The following is a 22837-nucleotide window of genomic DNA, read 5'->3' on the forward strand; positions in this document are numbered from 1 at the left end:
CATGTTGTTATTTTAAAATCATAGTATGACCTGGTACAGTGGTACAGGCCCTTAATCTCAGCTAATTGGAGGCTAGGCCAGGAAGATTACAAGTTTGAGGCCAGGCTGGCAACTTAGTGAGACCCTGTTTCAAAATAAAAAGTGTTGGGATGTAGTTCAGTGATAAAGCACCCCTGGGTTTTATCCCCAGTACCACAAAAGAGAAAAAACCTCTTGGCTAGAACTGCCATATTCCAGTAATTTGCCAAAATGATGAACAGAAGAAAAGGAAAGAAGAGAGGAACCTGGTATATGTTGTCTAGGTCTTTAGAAAACATGGAATTGTTCCTTTGGCCACATACACATGAATCTACAAAAAGGATGCTATTGTAGACATCAAGGGAATGTGTACTGTTCAAAAAAGAATGTCACACAAATGTTACCATGGCAAAACTGGAAGAGTCTACAGTTGGCATTGTAAACAAGCAAGTTAAGGGCAAGATTCTTGCCAAGAGAATCAATGTGTATATTGAGCATATTAAGAACTGTTTAAGAGCTGAGACAGCTTCCTGACTTGCATCAAGGAAAGCAGAAAGAAGCCAAAGGTACCTCCGTTCAGCTGAAGAGCTAGCCTGCCACACCCAGGGAAGCACAGGTTGTGAGAATCAGTGGGAGGAGCCCAACCTGCTAGGACCTATTCCCTATGAATTCATGGAGTAAACTGGGGAGTTCAATACCTAGCATTGCTAAAAATGAAAAAAAGGTCCTCTGAATTTTAAAGGTGGTTTTCTTAATTGTGTAGGAGTGTTGCATCTCACCTCAGAGAAATAAATACTTAGAGAAGATTCTTACTCTACGTAGTTGGATGTGTCATGTTTTTGCTCTTCAGATCCAATGTTTTTCTTGCAGAAAGATGTAAGGTGACTTGCTGTGCAGTAGATGTATACCCATCTGGTTAGGAAATGGGCAAGTAGATATGAAGTATTTATATTGGCTTGAAAATAGTCCCTCTGGATCACCACAGAAGAAAGAAATATAGAAATAAGTGGAAAGCAATCTATTCCATTACAGTTAAGCTAGGAAGAGTTATCACTTAGAAATATATTATAGCTAGATTTTAAGGATCAAGAATTTTCCTTTGAAATCCTGTATTTAAAAATAAATTATCTAAAGCATCCTTTAAGAGAAGGGAGAGAAAAAATTGTCTGATACCTGAATATCTGGATTATTTGTGAGTCTGCTTCTATTGTTTTCTTCTATTGATTAATGATCACATTTCTGCCTCTACCTAGTCATTTATTTTATTGGATGTCATGTAAAAAAATGCCATAAAATACATTCTCTGAACAGAGAAAAATCTCTTTTTACAGGGTGAGAAGCGTCTGGCCTCAATCCAGTCAAGACTGCTGGATTGGGGCTGGACTGCAGTTTTATTTGGTCAGTCCACATCTGGTTTGTCCTGGTTTCTTAGGCAGAGCTCTTCTGGGCTTTTGATTGAGTAGCTAGCAAGACTATATCTCCTAATCCTGAGAGAGTGTGAGAGGTTCACTTTTGCCCTTCAGAGGATCTGGAGCTCATCTCTTCAGCTTCCTACCAAGATTTCAGCTTTAATATCTGGCAAATGTTCAGAGGCCAGCTGTATGGCGGCGTCTCTCTTCCTCAGGATTGTGAGAGATGCAGTCTGCCTCTTGGCCGTTGTTCCAGCTCCTCAGCCTCCTGTGTGAACACTCCCAGAACTCAGCACATACCTTCTGGGAGAAAGTGGCCACATTTGGGGCACCTCGGGTTTCTAAGCTGGTGTGGCAGCCCCTATAGCCACCAGTAGGCTACTGCTTTCTCTTCCCACTGGTACAGCTCCTCTGCCCAGGCCCAGCCCAGCCCTTATTCCATACCCAGGACTGGCAGATGTGCCCAGGAAAAGGGCTGTGTGTGCTTGGTTACTTCATTTCAGAAGGTTCTGCCTCCTGTGAAATTCCAAAGCTTTCCAGCATCTTTTTAAAACCCAGTTTAAAAATACTATCTGAGGCTGGGGTTTCTGCCACCTGCCCTGCAAGCACAAGGACCTGAGTTCAATCCCCAGTACCAAAAAAAAAAAAATTATCTGGCATTTTCTGGTTGTTGGAGTAAGATCATTGGACCAGAATGGCTTTCCACATGTTAGACAGAAGTGAAGTCCTCTGGAGACTTTCTTTCCTCAGTTTGCCTCAGATCCAGAGATGCACTAGCTGTCCTCTTTGTCTCCTCTTCCATTACCACTTCTAAACTGCATATCTTACTTCTTTTTCTAAAACCTCAGCTTCTTTTTTTAAAGTTTGTAACATCTCAGTGCGCGTCTCCTATCTTTACACACCCGCCTTCTCATTGGTCTTTGTGTTTCCTTAGTACCTTCAGCATCTGGCTTGCTGCTTTCCTCTCTACCTTTATTCCTGTCTTCTTTTTGCTTTCAGTATCCAAGGGGATGTTCTGTTCACATCCTTAGTGTTTCTCTGGGTTATCTTTGCTTTCATTGTTCCCTAGATATCTGCCCCTCTTGACAGTTTCCCCCCAGATTGCTGTACTCTCTCTGAAATCTCTGTGCCTTCATGTCCTTTCAGCTTGCTCACTTTAGAGAGCAACCACTCTGTTACAACCACGTTGACACCACCAGCTCATTCAGTCATATCAGCTCTTACCTCATATCCTTATTTCTCTCTTCACTCACCTTAGATTCCTTAGTTCATCATTGTTGCAGGTATCTACTGAATAATGTGTCTTCATAAAACTTAATGGCTTAAAATGACACTAATTTTATTATTAATGCTCACAATTATGGGAATTAATAGGATGTTTTTGCTCAAAATCTGCCATGCACTTACATGAAGCTGAAGTCATCTCAAAGATTTCTGTTCTGGATTGAGTATGTCCCCTAAAGTTCAAGTGTGGAGAGGTGGAGTCTTTATGATTAGTTCATGGGGCTCTGCTTTCATGGATGGATTAATACTGCTAATGATGGAATGGGTTCCTGATAAAAAGATGAGTTCAGCCTTTTCCCTCCCTCTCCTGTTCTCTCTCACCATGTGATGCCTTTCACCACGTTATGATGCAGTAGGAAGGTCCTCACTAGATAGTGCTTCACAATCTTGAATGTCTCAGCCTCTAGCATGATAAGAAATAAATACTTTTTAATAAATTACTCAGTTTTGGGAATTCTGCTATAGCAGCACAAATAAGATCAAATAAGACTAAGGCACCTTCCTTCCTTACATATCTGGGTCTGCTTCCTCTGTTCGTACTTACCCTGCACATCCAAGAGAAAATCTGCTTTTATCCAAATTATATTTTGGGATTCATATGAGAATGTTTTTAAAGATTTTTTGGTGTGATTTATAAAGTGAATTTGAAACCATAGTGGTCAGTCATGATTTTATCAGGAAATAATCTCTTTTTTCATGGCTCATTTCTTCAGCTTTGCAATAAGCTAGTCTTTTCCATCACAGACCATCATTATCTAATACAACTTTGTTGTAGCCTAGCTTTGTCTACAAAAGAAATATAGGAAGGCTTTATTTTAGACCTTGGAACCAAGTATTTATTTATATTTGTTTCAAGGTATAAAAACTATTCTATTTATACACAGGATTGTCACGATTTACTCACTTAAATAAAGAATATTTTCAGACTGGGGATATAGCTCAGTGGTTCCACCGCCTGCCTCACAAGCACAAGGTCCAAAGTTTGATCCTTGGTACCAAAAAAAAAAAATTTTCTTTTTAAAAAATTAGTATATGCTTGCGATATAGTAAATGCATTCATTGTTGGGACGTGGATGTATCACATCTTGATCCTTTTTACTTCCCTTTCCCTTCCCTTACCCCATCCCCAAGTCCCTTCCTCCCAAAATCTATTTCCCTATTTTCTAGCATCTAAAATGTTAATTTTATATTTGAAATATACGGACTAAATGATTAGATATTTGCAAATTTGGGCAATAAAATATTTAATCTGTATATACTACTTTACAATCCAAGAAAATATATTTTAGAAGTCCAGTTTTCAAAAATGTCTAATGTGGTTACTCAGAGTCTGCACCCAGAGAGACCTATAGGAAAATGGAGGCCCTGTGCTGTCTTCCTATCCTTCACCCTCACCGTAGTCATCATTCTGTACTGTTGTGGGAAATACCTTAATATCTTCTAAAGTGTTCGTAGTTTTAGAGAACTCATCAGGAGCCCACATAATGATGCCCTACTGCTAGAATTTCAGATGGCCGGTCACCAAAAAAATATTTAAAAATTTGTTTCTCCCTCAGTTTTCTATGAGGCATAAGTCAGCACCCTGTCTAAAGATGAATGAGACCTGCTCCACAAGCCCAAGGATGAGCCAGTTACGATGGGTCTAGTGCCCACAAAGTCAGTAAGCAGGAACCCTATCAGTGCAAGAAAATGCTTTTCAAATGGTGAGCTCAGATTTCAGTTTAACTTCCAGGATGAATGGAAAGAGTTTGCAAAACTAGATCTGCCCAGCAGAGGGTGGACTTAAACTATAAATCATAATTTTAAAGCCACCTTAAATTTTCATGATTTTGTGAAAAGTTTTTATGCTTTTGTTTCTTTCAAGACTAAGTTGTAAATCTCTAGTTTTAAATAATGCATATATTTCTAAATCACAAAGGGTCTATTATCAGATTTTGAGGAGGGGACTAATTGCTGCACACATTTGTCAGAGATGCAAAAGCCAGGTGTGGTAGTGCATCTGTAGTCTAGTTACTTTCTGAAGGCTGAGGCCTGGAGATTGGCTTGAGCCCACCAGGCCAGCCTGAGTACATGGTATGGTCAAGGAGGAGGCTTGGGGTTGTAATTTAAAAACTTGGGTCTGAATTACCTGACCCTTTGGTTCATCTGTGAAATTCAGAGGCAACAATATACTCTGTAGACGGTTGTGCTGGCATTCAACTGTTATTCTAGCCACTTAGATGGCTGAGGCAGGAGGATTGCAAGTTTCAGTCCAGCTTGGGTAACTAAGCAAGACTCTATCTCAAAATAAAAAATAAAAAGGGCTGGGGATGTGGCTCAGTGGGAGAGTGCTTGCCTAGCATGCACAACACCCAAACTAACTAACTTACCTTTCTTTCTTTCTTTCTTTCTTTCTTTCTTTCTTTCTTTCTTTCTTTCTTTCTTTCTTTCTTTCTTTCTTCCTTCCTTCCTTCCTTCCTTCCTTCCTTCCTTCCTTCCTTCCTTCCTTCCTTCTTTCTTTCTTTCTTTCTTTCTTTCTTTCTTTCTTTCTTTCTTTCTTTCTGACAGGGTCTCACTATGTGGCCCAGGGTGGCCTCGAACTCCTGTTAATCCTCCTGCCTCAGCCTCCTAAATGCTAGGATTACAAGTATGTGCCACCACAGTCAGCTAAACTATTATTAGTCTTAAAAGTCAAGGTTATTTCTAGCTGGCTGCTGGAAACACTGTTTGGGACTCTCCAATGTATAGTCATACAATTGATCTGTTGGGGTTTGATCATAAAGAACTGGTATGGTTTGAATGTGTCCTTCAAAAGTTCAGGCTAAGACAGTGACCTATTGGGCCTGGAGGGTCCCAGGTCCTGGAATGATTCCAGCTTCCCCACAGAATGCCCCCATCAGCTGCCCTCTTATGTTCATCCTTCACCAGAGCCATACTGTTCTGAGCCCTTTTGGCTTGGCTTCTCCTGTCTCCCACTTGCAAGCTCCCTGCCCTCTCCATGCCTCTCCTTGACACTTGGGAGATATCTCCAATGCTCAGGGCCCTACAAACATTTGATAACCACTTAAATCTCTGCACTCTTAAAGCAATTATTCTTACTATTTAGCCTCTTAACATATTTCAGCATGTTTATCTGATATCTGACAAGATAAACAGGACTTTCTCTCCCATGTGTCTTACATTTGTGTTTGCCCACCCAGAGTTATAACAGTTACTCTCTTGCCCTTTCAGTGGGAGCTATTGTTTTCTCAGTTTCTCTCTCCTCACTATTTTCCCCAAATGCATATTCTGAAACCTCTTCCCTTGGGCTTGGTATAAAGTCAGTCTTTCTATATCATTACACTGGACTTAGGTACAAGGGAATATTTTGAACTTATTTTCTATTTGTCTGAATCTTTTTCTCTAATGAAGATGGTGATTAGCAGTGAAGGGGTTAAAAATGCTGCTGCTGATGGCTTGCTATTATTATCTATTGAGTACCCATTTTATTCTACACACTAGTCAAAGTAGTTTACATATATTAATTTATTTAATTCTCATGATAGTGCTATGGCCTATTTACTTTATTGCCCATTATAGTCAAGGAAACAGAAACAGCTCTGTAATCTATACCAGCAGATGTACACTAGAAGATTGAAGATCCAGGATTTAAACCCAGTGGACCCCTCCCATTGCATTTTCTTGCTCCTTGAAAGATAAGTAGTAGAAAGGAGTGGAAGCAACTGTCTGAAGTAACTGTTTGATGAACCCATGTTTGTCTTCAGTTCCCTCAGGGAATCTTTTGGAGTATTTGAGAAATATTGGGGACTGAGTTTAGGAAAGCAGAACCAAAATAAAGTGGAGGACTGATAGTTATTCTGGGAATTTACAAGCTTGGGAAAGCCAGTTGGGATAATAAAGCCATAGTCCTTTTTTGTCTTTGTGTAAGTTTTTACTACACAGGTTAGTAATAATAAAACCTTGGCTAATATAATATTTCATCTTATGGGAATATTTGCATTTTGCTTCTGCTTATAATAATAACTAAGTTATTGATTTTGCAATTTTTGTCATCGAGCAGAAAACCATTGTTTTATTAACTGTGCTATTGGCACATTGATATGCACCACTTATTCATTAATACATAAGACCTCATACTGTGTTGTTTTGTCCAATGGGAAAAGATGAATGGATATTTCTTAATCAAAAAGTGAACGTTTCAACTCTGCTAGTTCCATATGCCTTTATTGTCACTTCAAAGACTTCTCAGCCTGACTTCTTCAAGCTAGCTTTTTGGAAAAGTACTTTTCTGATCAGTGGAGCTTAAAAATATAAAGAAATACACAATTTCTGATAGTCATTAACCAGACCCCAGCTTTCTTAAAATTTCATTGCAAAGCTAAGCTTCATTAAGGTACTAGTTCTCAGACTTCTGGTGCATAAGAATCACCTAAAATATGGATTCCTAGACCCATCTTCAGAGACCAGTTCGTCTCCTAAGTAATTCTAATGTAGATGCCTCAAGGTACCAGAATAAGATGGAAGAGGTGATTTGGAGTGGGTACTACAGAAACTTAACACTCTGAAGACCTATGTACTGAAGCACCAGAGAGCAGAGGGGCTTTTTACCAGGACTCTTCAGGGAGCTATGGGAATAGAAGAGTTCAGCCTTTCTGTTGCTGCCCTTTAGCTAATAGACATATTTTCCAGTTCAGAACCACTGATCTCCCATGCAATCATCTTCTCTTGGTTTGGGGGAGAAGGAAATGGGTATACAAATGGCTGACTGCTCTCTGAGAGCAGCTAGGATGGGGCTAGGTTAGGATACAGAGCTAGAGAGGGAAGGGGACTCAATGTCTAAGTCTGAGACATTTGCCAGTGTCTTAAGGAATGGGTTCCCAGCTTGCAGGCTGCATACTAAGATGGGCACCTGGAGCTATTACAAAGGGAGAAATGGACTATGCAGAGTCCAGTTAGGAGAAATTATCTTTCTTTCCCCTTCTTCTTTTCCTTTCTGACACTTGGCCCATGGAGGTTGGAAGAACTGCTCTGCATAACTCAAGGGATGGAATTACTTTGTTCCTGAAATAGAGAAGCCTGAAAATAAGCCACCAGGAATGAGTCCTATGTGGGAGCAGAGCCAAAGAAAACCTCCCCCACCATCACCTGGGCCCCACCCAGAGAAAGGGAACTAAGAAAAAGATAAATAACTAAGATTTCCAGGTGGTTTCTGTGAGCTGTATGCTGTAAACGTTTCCCTCTGTCTCAAATGGAGAAATCTACATTAATTCTGTATGTCTCATCAATACTTTTAATGAGAAATTCCTTCATTTGTGGGACCGTATAGAGGAAAATGGGTCAGCAGCAGCTTTCTGACTTCTATGTGCATACATACACTTTAACTGTCATCTTTTATCCAGTAAGTCATTTGTTTCTCACCTATGTATACTGTGCTACTAATTTTCCAATATGTGGATATTCTGTGGATATTGTGAATGATAAACTACAAATGCTTTTTTTTTTCTTTTTGGTACTGGGTACAGAACCCAGGACCTTCGCACTGAGCTACATTCCCAGTCTATCCTGTTTTTCTCTCTATATTTTTATTTTGTGATAGGGTTTTGCTAAATAACTAAATTGCCCAGGCTTGGCTTCAACTTTTGATCCTCCTGCCTTAGCCTCCCAGAGTACTGGGATTGTAGGCATGCACCACCATGACTGCCTTGTGCATGCATTTTTGACTTCTTCAGTTCATAGATTTTGGTGGTGGATTTTCTCAGTTGCTTTCATGGGTGGGTCTGAGATTTTTTTAAAAGTAGATTCCTCATACTTAAGGATGGTAGGATCCACTGATCTAAAGTATTGTAATTATGTGTTCATATTGGTACAAAGCACTTCTCACGTAATGTAAAATACTATATAGTAGCTATTGTGTCATCTATGATGGGTATTTAGAAAGAGGCAAGGAATACAGCATTTTGATTTGACTTTAGCAAAATAGCAACACTGGGTAAATGCAAAGGAGTTTGTAAAAAGTTTGTTTACTTAAAACTATTACATTATTTGGCTATTTAATTGTATGGGGAAAAGGCTGTTGCTTAGTAAAAACATGTACATTTATTTTTGGAACCATATCAGTGCTATTGTTTTATAAGTAAGTGTTTACAGGCTGGTCCCAGTACCCAGAAGGAAGCTCCTTGCCTCCATCCCAGGCTCCTAGGGCAGAGAAGCTGAGCTGGTCCCAGAACCCAGAAGGAAGCTCCCCTGCTGCCATCCCAAGCTCCTAGGGCACAGAAGGTGAGCTGCGTGGGCGCCAGAAGCACCCCCCCACATGGAAATGAGAAGACACGTAAACAAGCCTCAAAAACAGACTTCTGGATCACCTACAGCAACCCCAAAGGGAAACGAGATGGAACACTCTGATACTCAACCACCTGGACTCTTTGAACTGGCAACAAAAGAGAATCTGGGAAAAATGAAATCAGAAATAATTACTCAGATAACAGCAAAGATTTTGCTCATGGTGCAAGACATGATTAATAAATCTAGAGAGGACACAGATAAAAAAATAGAGGAGCTGAGGAATATGATGGAATCCCAACATAGGAAACAAATGGAATCCATAAAACAGATACAAACAGATTTCCAAGAGATTAAAAATTCCATCGAAAGTCTGCACAGCAGAATGAACCAATGTGAGGATAGAATTTCAGATATAGAAGAAAAGACTGCAATTAGGAGGAAAAGAAAAATTGCTTTAAAATTGTAAGGGAACACGAGAAATCAATCCAGCAGCTGCTAGACGATGCAAAGAAGAATAACATAAGACTGATTGGAGTCAATGAAGAAAGAGGAGAGAGTGCAGATGACATAAAAAAACTGTTCACAGAAGTGATGGCAGAAAACTTCCCAAGGAGGGGAAAAGAACCTGACATACAGATAAGTGAGGCATATAGGACTCCAGCTAGCCTTAATCAAAAAAAATCTACACATAGGCATATAATAGTTAGGATTCCAGAAATCCAGCAGAAGAATAAAATTCTACAAGTAGTGAGAGAAAAGAAATAAATCACATACAAAGGAAAACCCATCAGAATCACAGCAGACTTCTCAATGCAAACCCCAAAGGCAAGAAGAGCTTGGAGTGATGTATTTCAAGCCCTAAAGGAAAACAGCCTCCAACCCAGATGGATGTACCCTGCAAAACTATCTTTCAAAATTGATGGATAAATGAGATACTTTGATGATAAAGAGCACCTCAGGAACTTCATGAATACCAAACCGGCACTCCAAAAAATTTTAGACAATACCCTAAGAAAAGACAATGAGGATCACAACCCCAGGAAACCCAGCAGAATGAATCCATTGGGCGTGACAAATGAAATGCAAAGGGGGAGAATCCAACAAAAAGAAAAAGTCATGACAAGGCTTTTAAAACTTTTAACTTCATCTCCCTAATGAGTGTATAATTCAGTCTTATTATTGTACTGATTAGTATTTTTCTGATTCTAGAATTGCACACCATTCCTTGTGCTATACTGGCGATTTATCATCTTCTTATGCCTACATTTTAATTGGGTTGTCTATTAATGAGCTCTAAGAATTCTTTATATATTCTGCTCATAGGTTATATGCATTGTAAATATGGTCTGTTTAAGGACTACTTTTCATTTTAATGATGTCATTTAAAGTTCTAAATTTTGATGGGATCTCATTTATCAATTTTTTTCTTTTATAAATCATGTCTTTTGTATCCTAGGTAATTCTTGCCTACCCTGAATTCATAAATATTTTCCCTTATAATTTCTTCTTAAAGTTTTATACTTTTAGGCTTTCTTATTTAGGTTCATAGATCCCTTCAACTTATTTTCATGTATGGAAAAAAAGGGTTGAGGTTAATTTTTTATATATGGATACCAGGTGCTCTAGTGCCATTTGCTGAAGACACTATCTCTTCCTCGTCTCTTGAATCGAGTTTATATTCTATAAAATGCTAATGTTAAATAATCTTTCAAAACTCAGTGGACCATATATATGTGGTTCTATTTCTAGATTCTCTGTTTTATTCAAATGATCTATATGTCTTTTCTTACACCAACACTGCCTTGATTACTGTAGCTTTAGAAGAAGTCTTAAAATTAGGTACTAAACGTCTTCCAACACTGTTTTTGTTTTTGGCTTTTCTAGGTCCTTTGTACTCCTACATAACTTTTAAATTTCAATATCCAGTTCTTCATTTATAGCAAGTATACACAGACCTGAATTTTTATATATATCTTGTGCTTTCTAATCCTGCTAAATTCAAGTACAAGTTCTAGGGGCTCCTAGAGATTTCTTAGTATTTTCTCTGTAGATGATCATTTCATCTACATATAAAGAGTTTGCTTCTGCCATGCCAATCCTATCCTAGTTTTGTCATTTTATTGCTAGACTATTTTGCTGGGGACTAGGTTTCAATGTTTAATGGACAGATAAAGAGGAAGCATATCTGCCCTTGTTCCCCACCTTAAGGTGAAAGCATTGTATCTTCTCCATTCATACAAGGCATTCTCGCTGGAAGTATGGAGTACATGTCTTTAATCTGTTCAGAAATTTCTGTTCTACTTCTCGTCTCCTGATAGCTTTTACCATGAACAGCTGTAGAATTTGGTCCACTACTTTTTCTCCAACTAGTGACAGGATCATATGGCTTTTGCCTTTCCTCTGTTAAAATGATGACTTTTGGGGGTGGATCTTCCAATGCTGAACCAACACTGCCATCCCTATAACACAACCACTTTCTACATCCTGCCAGATCTGACTTCTAATAGTTTGTTTTGTTAAACAAATTTCTATCTATGTTCGTACTTTTTTCTTCTATTACCTTTATCCAGTTTTAGGATTAGCACAATGTTGAGTTCCTAAAATGAGGGGAGAAGTGTTCCTTCTTTTTTCTGCTTTAATTGTTTGATATAATTTATCAGTTAAAATGTTTATGAGCCTGCCGTTGTCATATAGGTAGGTTTTCAAGCTAGGAATATACTTGCTTTAATAGGTGCTATTCAAATTTTATATTTCCTCCAGAGTTAGTTTCATTCATTTGCCTTCCAAGGTACTTCTTAGAAGTTGTCAAATTTATTTCAAAAAAGATTTTTGTAATATGCTTTCTATATCCTTTTAAATTCTGTAAAATCTGTGATAATGTCTCCTAGATCTTAATATTGTAATTTTAAAAATGTATAACTGATACTGTGTAACAGGAAAAAAAGGTCTAAAAGAGCAGGGGAATTGGGAGGGCTAGGGCAAGGGAAAAAAGGGAAAGGAAAAAATATGAGAAGAGGAAAAAAATGGAAACAAGGTCTTTGCAAATAGGGAAGAGTGGAGGAGATGAAGGGAGGGCAAGGGAAGGGGAAAAAAAATAAGAACCAAGAGACTCATGTAATGGTACAAGATCCCAATGATGAATGTAACTGTATTTTATACCTAAAATGTACCAATAAAGTTAATGGGGTGGAAAAAAAGAAAACGTTTTTATAGATTAGAATATGTACTTTATTACTTCTGTTGTTAAATTCAAGGAACAGTCAACAAATGTTGAACAAGTATAGCTACTATGTTATTCTTATTGGGGGTTGGAATGTTGTTTTAACCTTCGTGTGGTGGGCACAAATACATAGCAATTTAAAGGAGAGGTTTATTTTGGTTTATAGTTTCAGTGAATTTAGTTCATGATCATCTGGCTCCAAGGTAGAAACAGCATGGCAGAATGGCATGGCAGAGGAAAACTGCTTACCCCTATGGCAGCCGGAAAAAGAGAAACTAGAATTCCCTCTTCCAGTTCCTATCCCCAACAACCCGCCCCTTCTGGATAGGCCCCACTTCCAAATGGGAGCCTTTATGGGAACATTTTAAATGTAAATCATAACACATGACTTCTTATTTTATGGATTAAAGAAAGAAAAAGTCAATTACATTAAAGTCACTGAGTGTAAAGAGATGGAATAAGAACTGAGGTTTTGTAAATTAATATTTTTTTTCTTTGTCAAATTGAAGGATCAGCCAAAGAATATTGAAAAAAAAGTATAGCTTTATTTTCTTTATTGTGTATAGGTTGGTTCTTTTGATTTTATTCTACTGAATAAAAAATAAAAGTCCTATAAGTATGTGTTTACAGTACATAATGATTATTCAGTGTGAGGAGTTGGTACATGGACATAACACATCTTAATTCTTTTTATGTCCCCTTCCCTTATCTCTTGGCTACATCTTCCTTTTTTTAAACATGAATTAAAATTACCTTTTATTTTACAGGCACTTTTATGCGGTGTAATTATTAACCGCCCCGAGGATCCACTGAAATATTTAGAGGAAATGATCATGGTTATCATTGAAAATGGCCTGGAAAGTCTTCTTTGGTAAGTACTGATTTAATATATGAGAGGGAAATTTTTTATTTTGAAGATAAAACACTGATAGCATAGTAGCAAAATAAAGTCTTGTCAATGAATGCTTGCAGCCTCAAGATTCTTAACCAATCCCTCTGTAGCCTCTTAGGTCCCAAAGTCTTAAATGTGAATAGTATGTTCACGAGTTCTCAGCCTGAGAAATGTAGTGTACTCTCATTAGTAAATATGATCATAGGGCAGATTATTTCACCTTGAGGATAACCCCCTTTCCTTGGGGATGTCAGCAAATTAGGGTGATGTTTCAACTTGATTAGCTTTGGGATCCGCCCTAGGGATTGGTGGAACACACATCTAAGTGGGTCATGGAGACATGGCCATGGCGTCTGTCCGGTCCCTCACCTTTTCTGCTCTGGCACTCTTCCTTGCATCCTGGCACCATGAACTAAGCAGCATTGTTCTACCACACCCTTCTGCCATGATGTCTCTGCTTTGGAGCCAGCTGATCATGCACTGAAATAATGAGTAAATTAAACTGCTTTTGTAGATGTTGGGTATTGCTCTTATCCAGGATGAGAAAGCTAATCCAAGGAGGTAGTGTGAAAAAGCCCACAAGGTGATTCTCATCTTCTTCTCCCACAGGGAACTGTTTCTTCTCACCTGTCCCTTCCACACCATCCACAGGAGCCACTGACTTTACTTATGGGCATACTATGAAAGGAAATTAATTCTTGATCATATTTTATGATTTTATTAAAGGAATATGTGCATTGATCCATCATTGAAGCCAAAAATTCGAAGATTATCTGAAACTTACCTTGAACAACTTTTTGGACTGGATGATCAGCTGGTAATTCTTACTTACTAAACACTATAAAGTATACATTTTAAGTCCTGATGGAAATTTTCAAATGGATTTTAGGTTTTACAGGAGGTAGGAGGTGCTGCTTTTACAACTGCTTTTGTAACTGGGGACACCTAGAAAAGTGAAAGAATAACACACACCCATGTGCACACACATACATACACAGCCATAGTTACCTTTCCCAATTTCCAAGAAATACTTCAGCATTTGTTGTTCCTCTTTGTGCATGTTGTCCTTTCCCCTTTTCTCCTTCTCCTCTCATGTTGAGAAATAGCATTCTGAAACACTTTAAAGGAGAAGGTTTTCCTTCCTTTCTAATCTCCTTCCTTCTATGTTGCATTCTCCTTCCATTCTCTCTGCTGGCTGCCCTCGTAGATGAAGATAAAGGGCACCATGCTCATAAAGACACGGCCAAAGCATTAATGAGATCTAACTTGAAAGCCAGACCTGATTATTCCTGAAAGGAACAACTGTTCCAACAGCTGGGTTTGATCCTGTAAAGAAGACAAGGAAGTACAGTAATTGAGGAAATGGATCCTTGGAACAAAGACTGTGTATGTCAAAGGAGCTAAAAGAGCAAAAAGCACATGGGAAGAGCAGTATTCATACAGATTAGATATACGCAGGATAGCGTGAGATATCTCTTAATTTCAGGCTTACTGTTTGTGTAGGCCCAGGCAGGGGTTGGGAGTTGCTGGTGAAGTTGTGCTTTGAAAATGGGAATCAAAGCCATGTTTAAATTAAGTGCTGAGAGCCAGGAACAATTTGAAGTACTACTTTACAAGGATGGGTGGAGAGTAACATTATATCCTAATCAGTGTTCTGCAAAAGAAAAACAAACAGATGGACTGGATGATTCTGTCAAGACTGGGGTGACCTGCAAGTACCAATGCACTGGGTAGAATGCACGTGTCAGATCCTAATCTGCATCATGGTGTGTAGCTTAATGACTACTTCATCAACCTTAGACCTTTGATCTACTAAAGAGTACAAGTGCAGGTATTTGCAAACTATGTTCTTGGAGATGTTTAGGGGTGAACTAGGAGCTAAAAGAAGGAGGCCCATGGGCAGAATTCGGAGTCCTCCACCCCCACCTCTTCACTCTAGAATAGTTTTGTTTTCAGTATAATTTCACTTGAAGAAAGCTTGAGAGCCATTGATTGCTAAAAGATGCTTTGAAAACCACTGATTTAGAGGTATAAACTTCATTGTCAGTATTTTGTCAAGGATCTTCTATAAAGTCATGTCCAACATCTAGAAGCTCATAGGGAATTTTTATGTACCCTCACAGAATTCCACGAGACATCATAGCTATTTCAAACTTAGTTTTATTAGAAAATGAATTTTCAAATGATGTTGAATTTTTTATGATGTTGAAAGTACAAAGGATTTTCTATGATGTTGAAAGTACAAAGGATAAAATGATGGAAGCTGATCCAAACTTTGAAAGGATTATGATAGTTTACCAATGTATAGGAAAGATCCTCACATCATTTCATAAGTTGGAAAAGAAATGAGATGTGACTTTGCAACAATGGGGAAAATATTTGTTAAGGTCAGACATGAACATGCGAATCTCCATGTGCTCTAGGATTGATTAGATCTGGATCTAGATTAATTCATTTTTTTTTCACTCTCAGAGATAAATGTTATTTGTGACAATGAAATAAATCCATAGTGTTTCTGAAATTTTTAACTACAGCACGCTAAGTAAATACTAACTTTACTTTTAAAAAACATTTAAAATAGTTTCCTATACAATTTTAACTCCCAAGAAGTGGGGTTTCAATATTTTAAACAAAAAATTAAATACCACAAAAATTGTAATTTTTCACATTGCTTAAGATTGCTTTGTAGGATTTTATAGTCTCAGACTATAGAGTCCTGCACAATGAGGGCTGCCTCTATATGACTATTTATAAAGTATGAGTCTATGTCTTTACTTAGAGAAGAGTGAATATAGGAAACTGAGTCAAATAGTTAACAAAAAAAAATTCCTCTTCTAACAGTAGAAAGACAGTTTAATTGTGTGTTCCAAGGTGAAAGAATCAGGCATTGTAAAGAAGAAACTAATTTCACTGACTTGATTCCCATTTCTTTCAAAATAAAATCTCCAGATGGACTTACTAATTATAAGAAAAGAAGGCATGTATAGCATTTAAGAAAATCTTTTTTACTATGGAAAAATTGAAAAGTAACCATAATTATTACCCATTATGCAGCTTGAACAAAATCAACATTTTTCCAGCCTTGTCAATTTATTCCTCCTTTCATTCTTTTTGATAGAGTATTGGAAAACAGATTTCAGTAATTATATTTTTTACTAATTAATCTTCGGTGTGCACCTCTGACAGGAAATAACATTTTTTGAGACTATAAATAACAGTACCAAGGCCAGAGCAAAGTGACAGCTAAGGATCTCCCAGCACTCATCTCCTCATGGAAACACCAAGTTGAACAGCTTGTTCATCTACCAAACTACCTCCATAAGAGCTAAGGAAATCAGGCGAGAGACCGTAATACCTGATTTTAATATGAGAAAATGAGAAGATGTATTGAAGAAATAGGAAGGAAAGAGTTTCCCACCTATCCCCTCCCCCAACCCCAAGCAGCCCAGTGTGGAGAGAGTTGCCTCTTACTTGGGGAGTAAAAGTGGATCAACTTTATCCAGTCACTCTGAAATCTAGCTTACTATGGTGAAACTCAGTGCTAGGCAAAGAAAGCCACATCATGACCCCTACTGCCAGGCCAAATAACTATGCTGAAGAATGTGTTAGATGCTGAAACTGTGTTAGGGAGGTAGCTGACACCCACATCATCCCTCCTGATGCCCATATCACCTGGGGTGGAAGAGCTTGGAGCAGTACTTCACTCTGTGGGGAGTAGGGTACAAAAACTAGCACGAAGCTATGACTTGGAACCCAGTGCTAGGCCCATCACAGTGAGGCCCAGCATCTAGTGGAAACTGAAGATTCCATATATAGGCCAGAGCTCACAGATGGAGCCTGTAGACCCACCCTGGCATCATGTGGAGACCTGTGTAGTCATGCAACAGATGACTTTTGGCCTGGACCATTAACAGCCTTGGAGGGGCCCTTAGAGGCACCCACCCTCCTCTGGAGACAGTGCATGCCCCTGTGAGATTCAAGTCCTGCCCAGTTTTGTGTCAGCCTCAGTGGCCAAGGGACTGTCTCCACTACCTGTTTCTCATCCTCAGGCAGCACAGATATTGCCAGGCCAAGGCTCACAGACAAGGCTCTATAACTATCCTGATACCAGGCAGAGATCTACACTTCTGTAGGATGAGTTCATGTTCAGGCCTGTATCTCTACCAGCTGGGATGTGGGTCCTCGTCCACCCCTGAGACTGTGCAGGTGCACACTGTGGTGTGACTCAACTTAGGTAGCCTAGATGGCCAAGAGACTGCCTTCATCAACAATACCCAAACCTTAGGCATCAGAGTGTTGTGCAAGACCTTATTCACTGGAGAGTAGGACAGGGTACAAAAATTTGTTCTGGAACTTAGTGCTGGGCCCATGAAACCTAACACTGGGAAGATCCTAATCCCCTATCCCCAGGCCTGCCTACAGATAGAACCTCTTGAACAGCTACACTGCCAGGGGAAGGTATATGGCCTCAGTCTGTTGATCTGCTATTCTAGCTACCGTTGCCAGTGGCTGGTTGCAGAAGGCTTCAACCACAAGCCAACCTCAGCAATAGGCAGCAGTGTAACAGTGTAGGCTTTGGTCTAACCTCAGTGCTGTGCTTGTCTTGGACTGTGCACTCAGAGTATGACCCTACATGGTGGCATTGATGGCTGCAGGTATGACATAAGAACCTGGGGCTGGTCCATCTACAGTGATTCTTCCCCAGAGCTGAGCAGAATCCTGCAGTGCCTGACCAAAGCCTGGTAATTGTGGATGTGGCATCTGGGTCTAGCCTAGGCCCAGGCACAGGTTTGTGGGAACAGACTGCTCTTTGTACCTACTCTCCTGGTTCTTTTGAACCAACACACCAGCAGTGTGTCAGGACAAACTTGGGTTTGGATTGCTTTCTAATACTGAAACAGTAGCAACACACCGACAGCAGACTGCCAGAAAATCTGGCATGGATGCTATCTAGTGCTGAAATAGTGGAAATAACTATGGGCTCAGAGAAAATAAGCAGGCTGCTTGGGATTTCTGGAAAGACAAGCACAAACAAAAGCCAGATTAGGAAGACTGGAGTAAATTCCTAATCCTTCAATGCTTGAGTGACATTGGATGCCAACAGACATCACAAGTTTTCTGGAAACTGTAACCTCAGCTAATATTCAAAGTAAGGTGTCATTTGTTCAACATCACTGGTCATTTGAGAGATGAAAATTAAAACAAGGCTGAGATTCCATCTCACTCCAGGAAAATGGCTATTATCAAGAAATCAACCAATAACAAATGCTGGCAGGGCTGTGGTTCCGGAAAAAGGAACCCTTCTCCACTGTTGGTGGAAGTATAGACTGGTGCAGCCACTGTGAAAATCAGTGTGGAGATTCCTCAAAAAACTAAAACTAGAGGTTCCATTTGACTCAGTTATTCCCCTTCTTGGTATCTTCCCAAAAGAATTAAAAGCATTGTACCACAGTGATATATGCCCATCCATATTTATAGCGGTAGAGTTTGTAATAGCTAAATCTTGGAAATAGCCCAAATGCCCATCAACTGATAAGTGGATAAAGAAGATGTGGGTTTTTTTTATACAATAGATGTTATGATTTGGGTCTAGATCTCCCCCCAAAGCCTCATGTGGTCACATTTGGGGCTTTTTCAGAGGTGGCAGAGTCAAGAGTGTGTGATGCTGGGATTTAGGGTGTGTGATTACTAAATCAGTACACTGATTGGCTTGACACTGCCCTGATCCTGGTAGCCTGGATACAGTATAAGAGACAGAAGGAGACTTGTCTTCTCCCTTGCTTGCTTTTGCTATCGTCTGCTTGCCATGAACTGGTTCTCCTCTGCCAAGCCACCCTCCCTTGGAGCCAGCCGATTGTGGACTGAAACCTCTACAAACTGTGAACTAAATAAACCTTTCCTCCTTTAACTTGTGGGTGTTGGGTATTTTGTCTAAGCAATGAGAAAGTAACTAAGACAATGGAGTGCTACTCTGCCATAAGAAAGGATAAATGTGAGACATTTCTAGCTAAATGGATGCACCTTGAGACCATACTATTAAGTGAAATAAATTGGACACACATGTTTAAATACATTGTTTCTCTGATATGAGAAACCAAAAGTATAAATAGAGACCAAAATGTATAACAGATATAAGGAAATGTACATATGGAAAGGAGAACAAGGGAGGTGGGAGGGAGAGAGGAAGGAAGGGACAAGAAAAAAATAGACAATAGAAGGAAAAAAGTAGAAGCAAAGTTTTTGTAAATAAGGAAGGGAAGAAGGGTTGAAGGGGGGATGGGAAAAGAAGAAGAAGCAAGATATATCATGTACAGGTACAAATTCCCTATGATGAATGTTACCATAAAGTATATCTAAAATGTACTAATAAAATTTTTTAAAAAAGTTAAAAAGGATGCCATGAAGTGATCAGAGAGTGATCAGTAAAGGAGAATTCTCAGAGAATTTAAAACAGCTGCTCCCCCCTTACTGGGATTGAGCCCAGGGCCTTTGCACTGAGTTATATTCCCAGCCTTTAAAAAAATATATTTTAAGACAGGGTCTCACCAAATCACTAAGTTGCCCAGGTTTGACTCAAGCTTATGATTTCCTGCCTCAGCCTCCCAGAGTATTAGGATTATGGACATGTGCCACCATGCCTGGCTAAGAAAAATAGCTGCATTAAGGAAACTCAAGGAACTTGAAGGAAACACACAGAAATGTTTCAATACTCCAAAGGAGCTTAACAAAGAGATGTATGTGATTAAAAACAATAACAACAACAATAGAAATTCTTAGAATCAGTATTAAAATGCTTATACTGGCCGGGAGCACTGCCCCATCCAGCCCACGCCAAGCACACCTGCGGGGACCAGCCAGAGGGTGAGGACCCCTTGCCACTGGCCATGCCTATGGCGGCGATCTGCTTAGCGCCCCCCCCCCCCAGCCTCCTGGCTGTACTGTTACCTGATTCCACACTACAAAGACACAGGGGACACCAGACCACCATACTGGGTAAGTTGGAGGGATCATCACCTCCCATCGGAACCTGGACTATCTTCAGGGGAAGGGCAGCTGGAACCTGCAGTACAACCTTGCAGAGTTCAACTCTACAGGAGGACAGGGAGCTCAACTTGGGACTTGCTGCCATAAATCTGCCTGAATCTCACAGGTCTGTGACTGGCTTGCTGAGACTCACTGACTTATATCTGCACACTGCTCCCCATGTTGTCTATTGTGACAGCAGAGACATACGCTGAAGGAGGCCCTTCATTTTCATTTTTATTTTTTATTTCCAAAATTATTATTTTTTGGGGGGGTTGCTCTTATTTAAAATTTTTTTCCTACTCTTTTCAAATTTTTATTTTTCTCTTCTTTTTTTTCTTTCTTTTCTCTCACTCTCACTCACTTGCTGTCCCACATTGTTTGTCATCTCCTTTTTTTGTTCCTGTTCTAGCCCTAATTCAAATGTCTTCTTCATTTTTCTTTTATTCTCTTTTTCTTTGTCTCACCTGTGCCCTGTGGCCTCACTGCTAACCTTCCCCTATCCTATTTCCTATCTATTCCTCCCTCCCCAACTCCTTCTAACTCCCCATCCCAAAGGGTACAGTTGCTATATTGAAGAGGTTATTCACTATAAACATATGTTGGGTAGGTCCTTGATTTTGATTCAATTCACACAGTTAAAGGTGATAGATTAATAACTTTCACAAATTGTCATTTTCTAAGATGTACTTGATGCTAGGGTGTTGCTGATTGTATCACTTGGCCTAAGGTGTTGTGATTGATCTAGTCAGTGGTCCTTCCTGGTATAATGGAAATGAGATAGCCTCAGAGTCATTAGAGACTCAAAACCTAAAGACCAGCTATATCTGGAAGACACCTCTGAGAAGCAATCATTCCATAAGGCGTCTAATTATAAGCAACCAAGATACTTACAATAAGCAATTTCGAAGTATCAACCCAGGAATTAAACCAAGGACAGTACCAAAAACAAAAATGAGAAGACATTTAAGCAAGGCACAAACTCAGACTTCCACCCCACCAAGGATAAATTCTGGGGGAAATGAGGTGGAAAAGTCTGATAATCAACCACCTGGACACCCTGAACTGATAGCTCAGAAAGTAACAAAACAGATAAATGAGGCTCTAGAAAAATTCAAAGCAGAAGTAATCTCCCAGATAACTATAGAGATGGTAAGCAGAGTGAAAGACATAATTAGAGGTTCTAGAATAGAAACAGATTAAAAAAAATAGATGAGCTCAGAAACATGCTAGAAGCCGTGAATGCCCAGCATAAGAAAGAAATGGAAACCATGATCGCCCCACATAAGACAGAAATGGAATCCAAGAAACAGATTTAAATAGATATTCAGGAGATTAAAAACTCCATTGAAAGTATGCATAACAGATTAAGGGAATCTGAAGATAGAACATCAGATATAGAAATAGGATTTCGGTTAAAGATCATGAAAACAGAGATTTCTTAAAAATAGTAAAGGACTATGAGAAATCAATGCAGCAGCTGCTAGACGATGCAAAGAAGAATAACATAAGACTGATAGGAGTCCACAAAAAAGCAGGAGAAAGCACAATTGACATAAAAAAACTGTTCACAGAAGTAATAGTTAAAAACCTCCCAGAGGTAGAGAATTGGACATACAGATAAGTGAGGCATATAGAACTCCAACTAACCACAATAAAAAAAAATCTACACCTAGACATATAATGTCAAGATCCCAGAAACCCAACAGAAGAACAAAATCCTACAAGCAGTTAGAGAAAAGAAACAAATCACCTACAAAGGAAAGCCCATCAGAATCACAGCAGACTTCTCAACACAAACCCTCAAGTCAAGGAGAGCCTGGAGTGAAATATTTCAAGCCCTAAAAGAAAATAACTTCCGGGCTGGGGATTTGGCTCAGTGGTTTCACCGCCTGCTGCGCAAGTGGAAGGATCTGAGTTCGATCCCCGGCACCAAAAAAAAAAAAAAAAAAGAAAAGAAAATAACTTCCAACCTAGACAGTTGTATCCTGTAACATTATCTTTCAAAATCTGTGGGGAAATTAGATACTTCCATGATGAAGAACACCTGAGAAATTTCATGAACACCAAACCAGCACTCCAAGCACTTCTAAACAATATCCTAGAAAAAAACAATGAAGGTCACAACTCCACGAGGCCCAACAGAGGGAAGCCACCAGGCAAGGTAAGAAACTAAAGGGAAAGGGGGGAAAAATAAAAAATAAAAGAGCCAACAAGAGTAAAACATCATGTCAAGGATGAGTCAATATCAATTATAACCATCAATGTTAATGGCCTCAATTCACCAATCAAAAGAAATAGACTGGCAGAATGGATTAAGAAGCAAAATCCAAAACAGTATGCTTTATACAAAAAACACATCTAACTCAAAAAGAAATTCATAGACTGAAAGTAAAAGGATGGAAAACAGTTCTCCACATGACAGGAACCCAGAAAAAAGTAGGGATAGCAATCTTATTTGCAGACAAGTAGATTTCAAACCAAAACTAATTAAAAGAGACAAAGATGGTCACTACATCCTTGTGAAGGGAACAATCCAAGAGGAAGAGATGACAGCCATAAATATATATGCACCAAATATGAATGCCCCCAACTATACAAAACAAATATTAATGGATATGAAAAACCAAATAAGCACTAATACAGTTGTAGTGGGGGACCTCAATACCCCACTATCACAAATAGATCATCTGGACAAAAAATTAACAACAAAACTCTAGAACTGAACCA

General features: G+C 39.2%; 1 protein-coding gene across 1 annotated transcript in view; it reads left to right on the forward strand.

Moving 5' to 3' along the window:
- The window catches only part of Fbxl13 (F-box and leucine rich repeat protein 13), a 254266-nt gene that overhangs the window by 6774 nt on the left and 224655 nt on the right, over positions 1 to 22837 (forward strand). The window contains 2 exon segments of the mRNA XM_087206541.1: positions 12960 to 13063; positions 13811 to 13901. Of these exon segments, the coding sequence (XP_087062667.1) occupies positions 12960 to 13063; positions 13811 to 13901 (195 nt within the window).

Source organism: Heterocephalus glaber, unplaced genomic scaffold (genome assembly GCF_053883595.1).
Source record: "Heterocephalus glaber isolate CG9 unplaced genomic scaffold, H.glaber_assembly_v1.0 deba00000676, whole genome shotgun sequence".
In the NCBI taxonomy this organism is placed as follows: Eukaryota; Metazoa; Chordata; class Mammalia; order Rodentia; family Bathyergidae; genus Heterocephalus; species Heterocephalus glaber.